Below are 19400 nucleotides of genomic sequence, written 5' to 3'. Positions count from 1 at the left end.
CGTGTATCGGGGGATCACTTGCGACTTCTGCAGGAGGAAGTTACGGCCCTCTTGGCCAAGGGGGCCATCGAGCGCGTTCCTGGGCCAGAAGTAGGGTGTGGTTGCTACTCCCACTACTTTCTGGTACCCAAGAAGGGCAAAGGGGGCCTACGCCCTATCTTGGATCTACGGAACGTCAACGGCTTCCTCCGGAAGGAGAAGTTCAAGATGCTGACACTGGCTCAGGTCCTAGCTGCCCTGGACCCAGGGGACTGGATGGTATCGTTGGACTTGCAGGACGCTTATTTCCACATCCCCGTCCTGCCGGCCCACCGACGCTACCTGCGGTTCACGGTTGGCCACGAGCACTTTCAGTTTACCATGCTCCCCTTCGGCCTTACCAGCGCCCCACGGGTGTTCACGAAGGTGATGGCGGTGGTCGCAGCTCATCTGCGCAGGTTCGGGGTTTCAGTCTTCCCCTACCTAGACGACTGGCTGTTGAAGGCGGGCTCGCCCCTGACAGTCGTCAGCCACCTCCAGACTACGGCAGATCTCCTGCACCAGCTGGGGTTCTCCATCAATGTGCCAAAGTCACACCTGTGTCCCTCTCAGAAGCTCCTCTTCATCGGAGCGATTCTGGACTCGGCGCAGTTTCGGGTTTATCCACCCGAGCAGCGGGTCCGGGATATTCAGGCTCTGATTCCCATCTTTCAGCCGTTATCCCGGGTCTCGGTCAGGTTGACGCTGCGGCTTCTGGGGCTGATGGCCTCCTGCATCCTTCTGGTGCATCACGCCAGGTGGCGGATGCGGGCTCTGCAGTGGGACCTGAAGTTTCAGTGGGCCCAGCAGCAGGGCAATCTGTCCGACCACGTCCTGATCTCGGAGGGCACTGCGAGACAGCTGCAGTGGTGGCTCACAGACCGCAATTCGGTCAGCGGCAGATCCCTCTCCCTTCCCCAACCGGAGCACGTAGTTGTGACGGACGCGTCCCTCCAGGGCTGGGGAGGCCACATGGGAGAGGTGGAGATCGGAGGCCTCTGGTCTCCGGCGGGAGGCCCGGCTCCACATCAACCTGTTGGAGTTGCGGGCGATTCGTCTAGCACTGAAGGCATTCCTCCCCTCTGTCCGGGGGAGTGTAGTGCAGTCGTTCACGGACAACACCACCGCCATATGGTACTGCAACAAACAGGGCGGGGTGGGGTCGTGGACCCTTTGCCAGGAGGCTCTTCGCCTTTGGCAATGGCTGGAACGCCAGGGCTTGACCCTGGTGGCTCAACACCTGGCAGGTTCTCTGAACGCCAGGGCGGACGAGCTCAGCCGTCGGTGCATGATGGATCACGAATGGCGTCTGAACTCGGACGTGGCGCAAGGCCTCTTTCAGCGATGGGGAGAGCCTTTGTTAGATCTATTCGCCGCCGAAGAGAACGCGCAATGTCATCAGTTCTGCGCGTTGGAATTTCCAAGGCGGCACTCGCTCGGAGACGCTTTTCGTCGCGAGTGGAGTTGCGGTCTATTGTACGCCTTTCCGCCTATACCACTTCTGCCCAGAGTGCTGAAGATCAAGCGCGACCGGGCCCAAGTCATCCTTGTGGCTCCGGACTGGGCACGAAGGTACTGGTATCCAGAGCTACTCAATATGTCAGTCGATCCCCCGGTTCGTCTGCCTCTTCAGGAGGACCTTCTGTCGCAGCAGCAGGGGACGGTCCTCCACCCGAGCCTGTCCAGTCTCCACCTCCATGCTTGGAGATTGAGCTGCGACAGTTGAGGCCATTTGACTTGCCTCCTGAAGTCTGTAATGTCATTCTGGCAGCCAGGCGTCCCTCCACAAAGTCGATATACGCCTGCAGGTGGAACAGATTTGTGGCATGGTGCACAGCAAAGGCTGTGGATCCTCTTGCTGCCCCTCTTTCTGAGGTTCTTCTCTTCCTTCTCTCTCTTGCCCAGCAGGGCTCTGCTCTGGGCACTATCAAGGGCTATCTTTCTGCCCTTTCAGCCTTTCTCAGGCTACCTGATCAGCCTTCTTTGTTCAAGTCCCCTATTGTAAACAGATTTCTTAAGGGCATCACACACACGTTTCCTCCTGTTCCGTTTGTGATGCCTCAGTGGGACTTGAACCTGGTTCTTACCTTTCTGATGTGCGCTCCCTTTGAGCCACTTCACAACTGTCCTCTTCGCCTTCTGACCTTGAAGACGGCTTTCCTGGTTGCCATCACCTCTGCCAGGAGAGTGAGTGAGCTCCAGGCTCTTTCTTGTACTCCACCTTTCCTTTCTGTCCATCCGGACAAAGTGGTGCTACGTACCAAACCTTCTTTCCTGCCCAAGGTTGTCACGGCCTTCCACATCGGTCAGTCTATCACCTTGCCAATCTTCTTCCCGCCACCGCATCCCTCTAAAGAGGAAGAGCGGCTCCACCGTCTGGACCCAAAACGTGCGCTCTCATTTTATTTGAGTCGCACACGCCAGTTCCGGGTGGATGACCAACTCTTTGTTGGTTACATGGGCGCTAAGAAGGGGAAAGCGGTGCACAAGAGGACCATCTCCCGGTGGATCATCTTGTGTATCCAGGCATGCTACTCTTTGGCTAGGAAGGAGCCCCCGGCTGGATTGCGGGTTCATTCCACCCGAGCCACGGCGACTACCACTGCCCTGGGCAGGGGTGTGCCCTTACAAGACATCTGTCAGGCAGCTACGTGGGCATCGCTGCACACGTTTGCGAGACACTACTGCCTGGACAGCCAAGTCCGGAGGGATGGCTTCTTTGGCCGTTCCGTCCTCCAGGACTTTCTGGTGTGATTATTGGTTCGCAGACCCACCACCGGGGTTGGTATTGCTGGGGTATCTATTCTAAGGTAAGGAATCTAATACTAACGTGTCTCTTTCAGATGCACAAGTTACTACTTGTGTAACAATATATCTGTAAGAGACATTAGTTAGTATTAGATTCCTTACCGACCCACCCATCCTCCCCGTTCTGCGAACCAATATCTAGGGTTAGGGTTGTCCCCTTTCAGTGCCCTAGTTTCAATGGCACCAGTGTTGGTTTTTAACATGGCTCTGCGTTTCTGGCGCGGTAAAGCTGTGTCTAAGAACTGACGTCAGCACGCGGAGGCGGCGTCTAAGTACTCCGACGACGCAAGGGTACTGCTACGCAAAAATTTCCGGATCCAGCCTGACGCCTGGGGATATTCTAAGGTAAGGAATCTAATACTAACTAATGTCTCTTACAGATATATCGTTACACAAGTAGTAACTTGTGCATCAGGGGAATGGCGACCGATCCTAGACCTGGGCAATCTAAACAAATATCTCAAGAAGCAGGGTTTCATTTTAAGTTGCCTCAACAAGGGAGATTTTATGGCTTTTCTGGACATGGAAGACGCATACTTCCACATCCCAATCCACCCAAAACATCGAGAGTATCTCAGTTTCACGGTGACTGGCGCCCATTATCAGTTCAAAGTACTTCCATTTGGCCTCAAGTCGGCTCCAAAGATTTTTACAAAGTGCCTGGCCCCTGTGGCGGCAGCACTACGCTCATCAGGGGTCCAGGTTTTCGCGTACTTGGACGACTGGCTAGTCAAAGGTCCGTTAAAATTCAAGGTAAATAACGACCTGGCCCCATAAAGACAAGCGATGTTTAAAGTTTTATCTTCAGAGAACGAAGAACATAAGGAAGTCCGATCAATTATCCGTGGCTTATGACCAAACTACATTGGGAAAAGCGGTCACTAAAGCCACAATTTCCAGATGGATAGCCTCAGCTATTCATTTCTGTCACATCAAAGCTAACCGACCACTACAAAGGACTGTACGGTCTCACTCTACAAGGGCTATGGCAGCGTCTGCAGCGTTGTTTGCAGGAGTGACGCTAGAGAACATTTGCCGTGCTGCAACATGGAAGAATGTTCACACATTCACCAGACATTACTGCCTGCAATAAGCAAACCAGGAGGATGCGGCAGTTGGTCAAGCGGTTTTACGTCCCCTGTTTCCATAAGAAAATATTCAGGTAACAAATGTCTGTTTCATTTTATAATGAGTGGTAAAGTCTACATTGTAGGTTCAGATAAAGAACTTTTAATTGTTTGTTATGCTAATCTTCCTTTCCTGTGAAATACGTTATTAATGCTTATGACTACTGTTTTATTATTGGTTGTTTGTCATAAGTTTATGGGAGAATATCACAATAAGTCTCCCACCATCCGCAACCGACTTTTGCTTGGCTTACTGCTTGCTATTCTGATTCAGGCATGTGAATCTATGAAAGTTACCCCAATACTGGATAAGAAAACAAGTTACTTACCTGTAACTTCAGTTATCCAGTATTGGTACCTTTCATAGATTCACATGCATCCACCCTCCTCCCCGGAGAGTACGTTCTCTAATTTTTGGGATACTCATTCCCACTTGTGCTAACTAAAATCTGAGGAGAACTGGCTCTGCAGAGAGGGTTCTAGAGGGTGCTGTAAGCGGATTGGCTGGGACAAAGACTTTGGTCTCTTTAGCATAATGAGGTATATAGGCTACTACAATCTAGGCCTCAGGCCTTCTCATAGGGCCTACTACTGTAATTTACTTTTGGCACTGCTTTTTTATATACCGTGGGACTCACACCTCGGCGACGGGGAATGATTCAGGCATGTGAATCTATGAAAGATACCAATACTGGATAACTGAAGTTACAGGTAAGTAACTTGTTTTCTTATACACTCTTCCCTCTTCTAGCTCTCCTTGCCTAACCCCAATCCTAATTTTACTACAATTCTTCCCTCATGTATCCCTCCTTTGATTTATCCCACAACTAATTTTACCAATATGATCTCCCTATCCCTTTTTTAGACTGTTCCCTCCTCTAGCCCTCATTTGACTAATCTCAAACCTTATTTTATTACTATGATCTCCCAATTCAACTTCCTATACTCTTCCTTACTCTAGCCCTCCATTCAGTCCAACTAACAAACTCACATGTCCACTGCTCGAATTAACAATTTAGATTTTCCTATACTAATCTATCACTAATCCATGGGTAGTAAGCGATATGTAAATATAACTAAAATTACTTGTTCACCCACAGGCCAGCAGGATCTATCATTAAGGTCTTCATGGAAGGTCTTAAAAGGGTAACTCCTCCCAGGCTGCATCCTGGTTACTTCCAGGGGCTTCAGTATTGTCCTTGATAGCCTTATGGAGGCAACCTATAAGCAACTCCGTTCACATCCACTGCAGTTCCTCTTAAAGAAGGCTCTTTTTCTGGTAACGTTCTGTCTCTGGAACGTTAGTAAACTTCAAGATTAGTCATTAGAGGAACACCTTATGTAGGTACATAATGACAGAGTTTTTCTGACAGAATACAGTTTTACAGCCACAATCACAAGCCGAAAAGGCACTGATGGGCTGAGGACCATCTTGTATTATGTCTTCCACAGCTTGTCCACTAGAAAAAACTAATAAGTATTTTTTTTTAGCATTACATGAATTCAGCTTTATCACAAAACCAAATGTGCACTCCCTGATGTATGTAAGACGCATTTCAATTGCGAACAGCAGCCACAAAGGCATATTTGGATTCAGTTCCACTTGCAGACATTTGTACGGCAGCCTATAGTGCTTTAGATTTACATTTTCCTTAAGCACCTTCCTGGAAGCGAGCACAATGCAAAATATATGAACACCATCACATTGTATGCTTACTTTAGTACGCATACATTTCTTTTCTACTCTTACTTTAAATACTTTATTGGGTATTCTTTGTTAGAAACCACAAAAGTTACACTTTAAAATAGAACACATACATTATAAAACCGGGGTGTTTGAGGAAAACCCTGCACCCTGTTGTGTGCACCTTACGGTTCCTGATACACAATGCAGAGTTTTACTGGGTGGTCCCTTGGGTACCCCTCGGTCCCCAACCAGAGGCCGCAGGTTGAAGGGGGGCCTGCTAGGAGCCTGTAAAATTCACTGTCCAACTGCCTTTTTGTGTCAGACAGGCCGACTCAGAAAGACTGTTCGAAACCGACATCATAATCGCTCGGTCGGAAACATTTTCCATAGAGCTGTACAATCCAGTTCCGGCCGACACGAATTCTCCGACTGCCTGTTGGAACCGATTCGGAAAGACCATGTGGTTTGCAATCCGACCACGAACATTGTAATGGGTTGGGCGGATTGGAAACCGACCAAGTCGGGCGGAAGCATTCCGACACAGTCGAGGAGATTCGACTGTCGGGAGGAGGCTTTCTGCCTGACATCGTAATCAGCCCATAGTGTTTTGCAGCTTCACACATACTTACCCTAGAGGAAAACACAATATGAAGTGGCGTATTTATCTTTGCGGGTTTCAGAGAAGGGGCCACGAATCCCCTTGAAACTGAAACTCCTTCAAGAACAAACAACTTGGAATGTTCGAAGTCCAACACTAGGTAATAGGAGTGTGCACATCATGTGAATCTACACCTCTACATGCTACAAACCGATTGTTACAGTTAACTAATACTTTCCTTGCAAAATTCACTGCTGTTGATTTAATGTAACCTAACCCACCAAAAAATCAAGCCAAATAAATAGACCTGACAACAATCTTTTTTTCGTGATAGTGAATTAATGCACTAGAACATCTGCTTTAAAATGTACACAAGTTCTCTGGCATGATGAATACTCTCTATCCGCAGCTCTTGAGATCCTGTTTGCAGAGGAACTGGGCTTGGTGTTGGAGGTCCAGGAATCTGCTGTGGACACAGTGGCTCAGAAGTACAGAGCGGCAGGAGTGCAATGCATAAAGATTGGCTGTACTTCAGGACAGGGGCCACAGTCTTTGGTAAGTTAGTAGAGTTGTATTATTATAGAAAGGTTACCACTGCTATCAGGTGAGCAGAACCGGTTTTGGTTTACTGCTGCTCATAGGCAGAGTGGCCATACATCGCTCCTCTCCTCCTTGTTCTCCCGGTGTGCCTATGGGGCCTGAAGCCTTCTCTAGTCTGTTGCATAATACAAACTGAAATTCTTGGAAAAAGGAAATACATTATAAATGTTAGGAAATGTGTGATTATGCACATATATTAGTAATAGTGTGTCCCAGTACACTGTTAATTGGGCAATTCCTTAACACATTAGTTCTGTTGTGTATTGTCTCCACGGACATACTTTGGACATAGTAGCTGAACACTCTGTCATACAGTCATTGCCCTTTGTTTAGCAAGATCCCCTACTAAGTGAAGGTGAGCTTGTATGAGTGGAATTAGTCTCTGCTCACTCTGAAATAATCCACATATGAGATGTGATCTGGTGATTAAGGCAACAGCATTGGGACATGCCATTGGCCAAATTAAATTAATAAAAAAGATTCTTGGCAAGTCCTTTTCTCTCTGTGCCTCAAATTATGAATGTGCAATCTACAAATATAAAAAGATCCGTACGATCTCAATTTCATTTACCCAATTTGCTGGCTCCCTCAGTTCTTGGTTGCTGTAGTCTAGACTCAAACACACCTTGCACTGTTTTGTGTGTTTGGGTCTCTTCAAGGTGTATGTTCGAGGCATATGAGCGGCAGATCACACACTATGCATAGATCACCTTCTGGTTTTGGGCCAGGATGTTTGCAGTTTGTTATTGTCTTGGAACAAGTCTTTGGAAGTCACGAGATAGGTGACTCCTCCTCTGGACAATAGTGCGCATAGCCATCGACTCCATCTTCAGATTGTTTTTTTCCGCCATCGGGCTCTGATGTGTTTGACGCGTTCCAGTTCGGTGTCGTTACCGATCTAACTTTCGATGCGCAATCCTTACCCTCTCTTCGGTATTGTTTTCGATCGCGTTTCCCTTACGACGTGCATCTCTACAAACTTCAACTCTTCAGTTCCGGTCGTCGAAGTAGGCCTTCAGGCCTATCTGCACAAACAGGCCTTTTGGCTCATGGAAAGGACTCCTCTTAAAACAAGCATTTGCAATGCAATAGGTCTCGCATTAGGAAAGTTTGAGCTTTTAGTATTGTAAATGGGGCTCAGCATAGGAACTGTTTTTTCTATAACATAAAATGTGTAATTGCAGGAACCTTTTGTCCTGCCTCAGTGGTACCACTTTTACAATAAAATGCCCTATGCATCAGCAGGTTAATTAAAAGGGGGCCTGTATCGGACGACGGCCGAGCCCGGCATCCACAGCCCGTGGGTGTTTAGTATCCTGAATAAAAAGGCCGGCCGGCCAGCCCCCTACCGACAGACGGAGCCGGGGGCGCCCCCTCCCTGCCCGTGGAGCGGTTTAGCAGTCTATCGATTTCTGATTAGCGCTTCTGGCCTCGACGGCTGCCAGGCCTGGCATGTGCGCGCTAGATTTCCCCAGACAATGCACGCGCTGCCCGGGGGTCGCAGCTACAGGCGTCCTTCTTAATTAGACCCCAGAGCCCGCAGCAGGCCCCCCAGCACCCCGTACCCTCTGTGCAATATTAATGATGGAGCGAGGAGAGGGCCGGGCAGGATGTACAGCCCTTGTACTGAACCATGACGACTACAATCCCTCAAAACACATACACAACACGTCATACATGTAGATACTTGTATACAGGAGGGCCGGCCTTTGACCGTCACGGAGCATGTGTTTAAAATTCTAACTCCAGGCGTTCCTAGATACTGGCTTTAGGTCATATAGCGGGTCGAAGTGAATATATCCGCGCTTTTAGTTATTCGAGCAGGTCCGGTCCCCACAGTATATGTTAAACGTGCACGTACGTGCATAAGGCACGTCACGCCCGTACACCGCGGAGCAGCCAATGACGCGTGTATTCACTACTTTAATTCCACGCTAGGTTACACAGCAGGTCACAGGGAATACATCAGCGTTTTTAGCTATTTGACCCGGCCTGGTCCCCTGCATGCACGCGCACACACATCATATCATTCGTATGGACCAATAATTACCAATATCAGCAGATATGTTGAGAATTGCTGTGACATGTGTACAGATTCATCCACTGATAACTCTGGGAAGATGGCCTATTTATCGGCCTGTCTTCGATCTGTCTATCCCTGGAACCATGTCAGGGCCACTGGAAGTTTTATGATTCTGTGGCTGCCCCCTCACACCCATAATTAATATATTCCATAGTTGACACATAAACCCCAGGTACAGCATCATTTGAAGATTTTAATAAAAAAAAAATTCTTCTAGCTCAAAAAGATCACATCTACTAAAACGCAGTGGGGGGTCGCTGCTCAGTGGAAGGAACAGGTTCAGTTGTTTATTGCTGAATTTGAGTGTTAAAGTTGCCCTAAGTAGGTGACAGTTTTGCTAAGACTGTGTTAGCATGGGTGAAAATGACAACATCACGAAATACTGTCACAAAATGTGCTGCATTACGCAGCGTAATTTGCATTGTCTTGCTGCATAATTTATTCAATTGTGCCACACAATTTGGTCCTCTCCTGCCACACAATTCCAGTGGCCGTGAACAGTTGTACTGTCTACCTAGCCCCCCAGTCACCCATCACGCTTTCCACATGCATATCTTTGTGCTCTTATTTATTTAATCAAACTCGCATTCCTTGTTTTAAAAGCAGTTTAAGGCCTACTGTGATGTCTGCGCTCCTTCAGCCGCCTTTCTGCTGCCAAATTTATAGGATGCCGGAGTCGTTTTTCCCCCTTTCGAGTACCGCCGGCCTGCGACCAGGAAGTCAGGCAGGTCGGCGCGACAACCGGAAACAGGAAGTAGGAGGGCGGGAGCCTACCCCGCCTCCCACGGAAGAGCCGCGATTGTTTGAAGCACCGGAGCAGGCAGGAGCCTACCCTGCGCCCCGGTGCCGAAGGAGGGAGGAAGAGTCCTGCTGCCGGGCCCTGCAGCTGAGGAGAGCCGCCGCGCCAAGGAAGTTGGTGAGTGGGTTGCGGAGCTGCGAGGGCGGGTGGGGGCATGTGTGTGCGCGTGCGGGGGGGGCTGTGTATGTGTGTGTGTGCGTGCGTGTGTGTGTGTGTGTATGTGTCTCGGAGTGCGTGTGCGTGACTGTGGGGGAGGGGGGGTGTGTGTGTGAGCGAGTGTCTGTCTGTATGCGCGCGCATGTGCACGGCGCGGGACGTGCGCACCCAAATCCAGGCAAAAGCTCGTACCACCCTCTTGTCCGTCCTTCCCCCGTAAAAGACAACATTAGGTCTCCAGCTGGACACATGCATCCTTTGGATGCATTACCAGCTCGACCTAAAAAGTGTCCTAAATGTGGATCCAAGTTTCCACACGCCGATCTTCATGAGGTGTGTAACCTCTGCCTTTCACCTGAGCACGAGGCCAAAGATTGTCTAGCTTGCGCCTCTTTCCGCTCTAAGAAAACCATAAGAAATTGTCGAGCTCGAAGGAGCATGGCTCGATCATCAACATCGATACCGGATGATATCTCCCAAGAAGGCATCAATGTACCAGAGCAGGAGCAGATGGAAGATGGCACGTTTAGCGTCTCCAAAGCCGAAGAATCAGACGTCGAAGACATCACTCCGGTGCAACGGGTCGTAAGTACTGACATCGACCACTCGCCCCCACCCATCCATTCAAAGGCTTCGGTAACACCTTCACCTTCAACTTCAGGCCTAGGTGCACACCAGGATGAAACTTCCCACGCCCCGCCTTCGGGACCGGCAAAGAAGTCAACATATAAGCCTTCAGGCCACTCGTGATCGAGCCAGCCTACTGTCAGTGCCAAAACCCCATCCTCTGCACAAAAGACAAACCAAAAGAGAAACCATTGTCTTCGTCCGCACCTAAGCCTGGTTCCACATCGGCGCATTTGGCTCGCGCTCTATAAATCGACATACAAATACAAATACAAATCTACAGATACTGAACCTTCGGATTCGAAAAAATCATCGGATCCAAGGAAACAACCGGTTCCGAAAACCACTAGTAATCAACCTTCGGATCCGAAAAAATCATTGGAACCGAAAAAACTACCAGTTCCAAAGACACCTGGCACACAAACTTCAGATCCAAAAAATTAATCAAAGCCGACCAAGCAACCGGTTCCAAAGACCCCAAGCAAACCTTCGGAACCCAAGAAAATTCCGGATTCCAAACCTAGGGAGCATAAGACAACCCCCAAAAACTGAGCCACACAAGCACTCTGGCCCGAAAAAATCGACACCGAAAGGAGGAGGAGCTTTTTCGACCAGATCCAACCCAAAAAACTCTGGAAATAGACCCAGAAACAGGTCATCTTAGAATTAGTCCTTCCAACAAAAGGAGAATGGACAAACCTACACCACCTCCAACTCCTTTAAAGAAAAAAGACATTGCTACTTCTCCTTTAAGGATTCCTTCTCCACCTCCTCCTCCACAATACATCTCTCCTATCCCATCTCCAGTACCCTCACAATCTCCTCCACCTCCAGATGATGAAGGTACCACTGGTGACGAAAGGGATGATGAACCTCTAGGGGAACCTAGTCATCCTTACATCCCAAATGACCCATGGGAAAATTATGGCACACCAGATGTTCCTAATGTAATGTACCACAAGAGGAGGTCTACCCATCTAGACCATCCCCTCCAGAGGACACTATAGGATTCACTCAGCTTATACACAGGGCTGCAGTATACCACGGGGGAAAACTGCATACAGACCCTATAGAAGAAGACTTCCTCGTGGACACTTTTACAACATCTCAAAGGTCTACCTCCATTCTCCCAATGTTAAAAAGGGAAATTAAACACGCTCCTGAAGTCTTTAAACGCCCCGTAAGGGCTAGAGTCATTAACCCCAGGTTAGAAAAAAAAGTACAAAGCTGCCCCAACTGACCCTGCATACATTAAAAGCCAGCTTCCCTTAGATTCCTTAGTGGTCTCCAACACCAGGAAAAGGGCTACTCCTCAAACCTCAGGAGATGCTCCAGTCAAAACTCTTGGACGTATCTGCTAAAAGAACAATGTCACAAGCAGCCAACATATGGAGAATTGCCAACACACAGGCCTTATTAGCTAGGTACGATAGGGTGCACTATGATGAACTAGAGACCCTACTACAACACCTTCCAGATCACTATAAAACAAGCGCCAATGATCTCATACAAGAAGGTAAACTAGTAACCAATACCTCCATTCGATGTGCTCTAGATGCAGCAGACACAGCCTCCGGAGCTATTAATACCAGTGTCATTTTACGCAGACATGCCTGGCTAAGGATTTCAGGGTTCAAACCAGAGGTTCAGACTACCATACTGAACCAACCCATTGATCAAGAACATTTACTTGGACCTACGGTAGATTCATCTTTAGAAAAGATGAAAAAAGATACTGATAGTGCCAAATCAATGGGAGCTTTGCAATTGCAAGTTACCAGAAGTTCCTTTCATCGCTCCTCTTATAGGGGCGCCTTTAGATGCCTCAACATTGATAACTCCTCCACCCCCTATAAGAGTCCCACACAGACCTCCTCTACCAGGGTTACTACAGAGGAGGCTACAGAGGTAATACAATCAAAGGTAGAGGCAACACTACCAATACTCGCACTGCCTCCACCTCCAAACAATGACTTTCCGTCACTCCCCCCCAGACCATTATACTGCGGTCGGGGGAAGATTGACACAGTTCCTACCTGTCTGAAACACCATTACCAGGACAGGTGGGTAAGACAAATCATCCAATCCGGTTATTGCCTGGAGCTCACTTCAACTCCCCCAAACATGCCACCCAAACAGCGTCCAATGTCAACAGAGCATTTAACGCTTCTAAAACAAGAAGTGCTTTCCCTCCTACAAAAACATGCAATAGAACCAGTTCCCCTGCACCATCAAAACACAGGGGTTTACTCCCTGTATTTTCTCATTCCAAAGAAGGATGGAACCCTGAGACCCATCTTGGTCCTCAGACCATTAAACATATACATACAATCAGACCATTTTCATATGGTCGCTCTTCAAAAGGTCCTTCCTCTACTCAAACAGGCAATTTCCTTGCCATTTTACATCTCAAGGACGCGTACTTCTACATTCCCATTCACCCTGCCCACAGGAAATATCTTCGATTTGTAGTGGATGGTCAGCATGATCAATTCAAGGTTCTCCCATTCAGAGTCACCACAGCACCCAGAGTATTCACAAAATGTCTAGCAGTGGTAGGAACCCATTTAAGTAGACAACAAATTCACGTCTTCCCATACTTGGACGACTGGCTCATAAAAGCCAAGTCATATATCCAGTGTGTATATCACACGCACACCAGAATCCAACTACTTCACGACTTAGGGTTTACAATAAATCTCCCAAAGTCTCACCTCCAACCATCCCGCATCCAACAATATCTAGGTGCCACAATAGACACCTCAAAAGGCCTTGCATATCCCAATCCAGCCAGGATAGCAAGTATGCAGGCCCTTATAACAAAATTCCAACCGCAGCACTCACTTCCAGCTTGAGTGTTTATGCAACTAATAGGAATGATGGCCTCTTGCATATTCTTAGTACCTTATGCAAGACTCCAGATGGACCCCTTACAGGAATGCTTAGCACGTCAGTGGAACCAAGCTCAAGGTCAGCTAACAGATCTGGTGTTGGTGGAAGGCCGCACACATCTCGCTCTGCAGTGGATTAACACACAAAACCTTTCCAAAGGGCGACCGTTCCTAGAGCCAGTTCCACAAATCGTGTTAACAGCAGACGCATCGCTCACTGGCTGGGGAGCTCATCTACTACATCACACCATACAGGGAAGGTGGACACCTCAGCAAAAGCTACTCCACATCAATCATTTGGAGCTACTAGCAATCTTTCTGGCATTAAAAGCATTCCGGAAACACGTATCGGGCAAAGCTGTTTTAGTCCGGACTGACAATATAACAGCAATGTATTATCTACAAAAACAAGGGGGACGCACTCTTTACAGCTCTCTCAACAAGCACAGAGCATATGGAGATGGACAATTCCTAAAAACCTATTCCTTTTAGCCAAACATCTTCCAGGAATACAGAATCACACGGCAGATCTGTTAAGTCATCAGACACAACAGATTCACGAGTGGGAGCTTCATCCACAAGTTCTTCAACCATTTTTTCCAAATGTGGGGGCATCCGGAGATAGATCTCTTCGGCACACATTCAAACACAAAATGCCCAAGCTTCGCCGCCAGATATCCACACCTATTGTCCAAAGGCAATGCGATATGGATGAATTGGTCAGGCGGATTTGCCTATGGTTTTCCGCCTCTCCCCCACTCATTCCATTAGTGGTATGCAAGCTGCAACAACAGTCACCAACACTGATCCTAGTTGCTCCAACATGGGCCAGGCAGCCATGGTACACAACCTTGCTGGAACTATCAGTAGTCCTACACCAAAAACTAGATCTCTCCCCACAACTCTTAGCACAGACCCATGGAGAGATCAGACACCCAGATCCAACACAGCTCAACCTAGAGATCTGGCTCCTGAAGTTTTAGAATTTGGTTACCTCAGTCTCCCACCTGATTGTATGAACGTCATCAAAGAAGTTAGGCGTCACATCACTAGAGCCTGCTATGCAGCCAAGTGGAAAAGATTTGTGATCTACTGTACCAACACAATCAATCCTCTAGATACGTCCATTCAACACAGCATATGTTACCTTCTGCATCTTCAAAGATGTAATCTAGCATACACATCAATCAGATTACATCTCGCTGCCATAGCAGCCTACCTGCAAAATAGACAACATCTGTCATTATTCAGGGTACCTGCCACTAAAGCATTTATGGAATGCCTCAAAAGAATAATTCCTCCCAGGGTACCACCCTCCCAAGGGTGGAATCTAAACATCGTCCTCACTAGGTTAATGGGTCCTCCATTTGAACCTCAGCCACAAGGAAAGCGACTTTTCATGTAAGAAATTGTAGCTCACATTTGTGCAATCACATCTCTCAGGAGAGTCAGTGAGCTATAGGCACTAACTATTCAACAACTATTTTTACAACTCCATCATAACAAAGTTGTTCTCAGAACAAATCCCTTCCAAAAGTTATTACTCCCTTCCATCTCAACCAATCTGTAGAGTTGCCAGTCTTCTTCTCGCAACCGCAAACAGTAGCCGAAAGAGCTCTTCATACACTAGACGTAAAAGAGCACTTCTTTACTACATTGACAGAACAAAACCTTTTCGCAAAACAAAACAGTTTTTGTTTCCTTTTTACCACCACCTAAAGGTAATCCCATATCAAAGTCTGGAATTGCAAGGTGGATTGTCAAATGTATACAAATTTGCTATCACAAAGCAAAACGTACACTTTCTATTCCCCCTAAAGCCCATTCCACTTGCAAAATAGGGGCTTCCATGGCATTTTTAGGAAACATTCCCTTCGATGATATCTGCAAAGCAGCAACATGGTCGACACCGCACACATTCACAAAACACTATTGTGTAGATGTGCAAGCAAAACAACAAGCTAGTGTAGGCCAGGCTGTACTCAAAACACTATTTCAGACTACTGCAGCAGATACTGGTGGTCGCCGCTAAAGGGACAGTACTGCTATGCAATCTATGCATAGTGTGTGATCTGCAGCTCATATGCCTCGAGCGGAAAATGCTACTTACCAGTATGCATATGTTCTTGGCATTTAAAGCTGCAGATTCACAGAGGCCCATCTATCTCCCGGGCTATCTTTATCTGTTTCACTATTATCTTAATTAGATACAACATACATGATAATTACGCACTTATATAGCGCACGACTACCCGGAGGCATCTCGGCGCTTGTACGAATACCGCCGAGGAACCCTTCCCTGTGAGGAGCCCACTCCTGGGCACCCCCAAGGTGAAGTCAGGCATCCTCAGCGTTGTTGGGGCCGTTGTAGAGATTAAGCAAGCTATTGCCCAGAGGTGCAGAGTGGGGCTCATGATCAGAATAGGCACCGAGGCGAGAATTATCAGGTCCGAGGAAATTGAGCCCGAGACCCGCCGAGGCGGGAATTGAACCCTGGTCCCGGCCAGACTACTGCATCAGGGTCTGCCACTCTAACCATTGAGCCACACTTCTCTACATGGACATCTCTTTCTGTTTCTCACAAAACTCCATCATTTCCCTTCTTGGCGGAAAAAAAATCTGAAGATGGAGTTGATGCCCATGCGCACTGTTGTCCAGAGGAGGAGTCACCTATCTTGTGACTTCCAAAGACTTGTTACAAGTCAATTACAAACTGCAAACATCCGAGCCCAACACCAGATGGCGAACTATGCATAGTGTGTGAATCTACAGCTCTACATGCCAAGAACAGATGCATACTGGTAAGTAGAATTTTCCTTATCCATTGCCCATGAACTTGGCCCTACTCCAGAAGTTGGACTAAGGGGCAGATTGCCTTCAACTGGCAGTGAGAGAACCTTTTCGGCGGCAGAGAAAGGGAGTGACAGCCAGCGCAGAGTACCGCAAGAAATGTCTAGTGACTGTGGTGGTGTGCGCATGATAGTCAGTGAAAGCTGCATCTGCAGGGCAGTTAGGGGCGGACTCCCACAGAATAGGGACTATAGATTGATGATGCATCCCACCTCCAAGGTATGGCAGTGAGGGATAGATCCTCGTATAACCAAGAACGACGGGGAGTGGGTCGAACTCTGCATCATTTGATTGAGGCAGAAAGGGGACATACCTTCTCTGTTGGGGGACCTTTATCCATAAAGGAGCACAGCCTCACAGAATGTTCCTGGGTTAAGAGTAGTATAATATGGCACAGGGAGACAAAAAGAGGATATAATGAGTATTTGGTAGAGCAAAGGAGAAAGCAGGAAGGGATATTACTGCACAATCAAATGATGTTTGGTATTGCACAAACCTTTGTTCAGCCACTGTTGGCCTTTGTACAACTGCATGCATGCATGGGCCAGGTGTAAAGTCCACACGGTCTAGAAATTAAAATGACTAGGGTGTCCACAACTTAGCATGCTTGCTCTGCACGAGGAACAGAGGTGCATTCAAGGGCATTTAAATAATAGCACAGTTTCTCTTTCATCTTTATTTTTTGTCCATAAGCAATAATATTTTCCTTGTAATTCCTTCCTTCTCTTGGATTTTGTCCAGGTTAAAGTTTGTGTAAATGGTGAGAATGTGCTCTGCGAGGAGATGGCTTACCTCAGAGGGCTGTGGGAGTCCACCAGCTTTCAGTTGGAGAGGCTGCAGGCCAATCCAGTCTGTGTATCGCAGGAAGAGGCTGGGCTTAGCACACGCAGCGGATCCAGCTTCAAGCTCTCCTTCGACCCTTCAGAACAGTCTCCAATTCTTCAGGAAATAGGTAATTATGTCCTTTGCGCTACACTTCTCGCAGAGCTCTGGAATGGTGGATGTTATAGTAATTTACAGAGGTTTCAAGTCTCTAGGCGTTGATCAAAGAGTGTTAGATCTGTGGCAACAGTACTCTAAGTTCTGTATTTGTTAACTGTTTAAAGGATTCTGTTCCCTCTTCATTTTTCATTACGCTTTTGGCCTTAGACGACATCTTCTGCTGCAATATTCAGATAGTTTAGAGTCCTCTTGTGGGATTTAGGAAATGTTCTTTATGTTAAAGGTCATCTTTGGCTTTATAGAGAATCGTTATGCAATTAGCAGTGTAGTGATTACATTGTTGTATGTTCTGCAGTTACATCTGCTTTCACCATAGTTCGCTGTGGCTGATGGCACACGTAGAAAGCAAACTATGCATTCACAGCTGGGTGCATAGGCTTCAACAGTGCATACGCTGTGTACATCGTAACCAGGTTTTGTTCTCTAACAGGTGTACCTCCACCTCGAGTAGCCGTCCTGCGGGAGGAGGGGAGTAATGGGGACCGTGAGATGGTGGCTGCCCTACTGATGGCTGGCTTTCAGGTGAGATCAGGGCACTTTGATTCTCTGTTCCAATATATAGAATTTGGGCATCAATGTTACTCTCCACAGCTGAGCCTTCTATGCCATTCTGGTATCTGTAGATTACACTCATTCATGGAAAGCAACATTCCTGGTACTGCTACCAAGAGCCTTTGTATTTGCCTGTTCTTGTTGTCTTATGTGCAGCATTTCTTGTTTTATCACTTGGTTTGAGAATCAGAGCCCCCGCAGTGCACCTTCCTCCAGAACTGTATTTTTTTCTTTCTCCTGATTTCCCTATCTTGAGAGATTTTTGGCAAATCACAATCTGATTATGTAATGGATTGTGTACTAATATCATGGAGCCCCTTAGGTACTATCACAAAACCTGCACGGGGGAGATGGGGGTAACCTTGAGAAATGACCACCTTGTGATACCAGTCTGTCAAAAAGTTCTCTCTGCTTCCCTCCAGTGCCAGACAGTTATGGAAAGGGAGCCAGTTCTTCCATATCTGTTATCTTTAAACAGTGCTCAGAGGAGATTCAAATGTCTTCCCTCTTTGTCACTTGTTTGTGTCCTAGCATAAGCCAGTCCTGTACTTCATCTTGCCTTTCCCTTCTTCTCAGGTGTGGGATGTGACCATGCAGGACCTCTGCTCTGGTGCAATTACCCTGGAGTCCTTTAGAGGTTTAGTTTTTGTTGGAGGATTCAGCTATGCAGACGTGTTGGGATCTGCTAAAGGTGAGTTTTATATAAACAATACATTTGTGTAGTATACTAGATTGAATCTCGTTTACGCAGTCATCCTAGTACCATCCAAAGAATAGAATTCGTAGTAAAGCCAGTTGAATACATTATTTAATTGAGTAAGTACTTCAATTGCCTTTTACTGTGAGCTCAAACATATATATAAATATGTATTTTAAATTAAAATGGGTATTGATGATTGCTATCTTAAATGTTGTCAAATTTTACTGACATACCGTACTCATTTAATGACATACAATACTGAATCATAGCCGTACTGATTCATAGACCTACCTTACTGATTCATAGGTATACCGTACAGATTCATTCCTGTCACCCTAAAGTTATATTTTGATTTTTTTGTTCCCATTTTTGTGGTATTTATGTTGGCATGTAGGTCTGTATTCATTTTTTTCTCATCTTATTCGTATATTTCCATATTCATTTTTGAGTTAGTGAACAAACTAAGTTACATCCATTATACTTCCACATGTATTAATGTGATAAATGCTCATTCTCACTTCAATGCCTGTAATGATGTTTGTGCACTAAATGTCAATATGTGATGAAGAATTATCAGTCCTCCGAAAATATCAGCCCTGTAGTATTATCACAATCACTCCTGCAACTATTTGGCAAATCATAAATTCTTGCCTTTTTTCATTTTCCTTAATCTTGCAAAAATACATAGCTAAAGGAGATGGTAATGAGCAATTAATGACAGAAGGAGACCCTCAAAACATTCCTTATATTCTATAATCTGTTTTTAAAAATTCAAAGTAAATTGGGAAACTGGCTGATTTATATCTGTATGTATATGTCGAATTTAATCAAAACTAGGAGTTTTCTATTTAGTCCTGAGTAGGTGAAGTAAGAGGAAATGGGCACATTTCAGAGGGAGTGTT

The 19400-nt window shown here is 46.7% G+C and overlaps 1 protein-coding gene across 1 annotated transcript in view; it reads left to right on the top strand.

Moving 5' to 3' along the window:
* Nucleotides 1-19400, top strand: part of PFAS (phosphoribosylformylglycinamidine synthase) — a 323630-nt gene that overhangs the window by 256177 nt on the left and 48053 nt on the right. The window contains exons 23-26 of the mRNA XM_078652618.1: nucleotides 6648-6793; nucleotides 16986-17196; nucleotides 17677-17768; nucleotides 18375-18489. Coding sequence (XP_078508744.1) covers nucleotides 6648-6793; nucleotides 16986-17196; nucleotides 17677-17768; nucleotides 18375-18489 — 564 coding nt within the window. The remainder of the gene's footprint in view (nucleotides 1-6647; nucleotides 6794-16985; nucleotides 17197-17676; nucleotides 17769-18374; nucleotides 18490-19400) is intronic.

The sequence above is a fragment of the Lissotriton helveticus genome, chromosome 7 (genome assembly GCF_964261635.1).
Source record: "Lissotriton helveticus chromosome 7, aLisHel1.1, whole genome shotgun sequence".
Classification (NCBI taxonomy): domain Eukaryota; kingdom Metazoa; phylum Chordata; class Amphibia; order Caudata; family Salamandridae; genus Lissotriton; species Lissotriton helveticus.
Note: the sequence above shows the minus strand (reverse complement) of the source record. Positions and strands in the feature narration are given on the sequence as shown.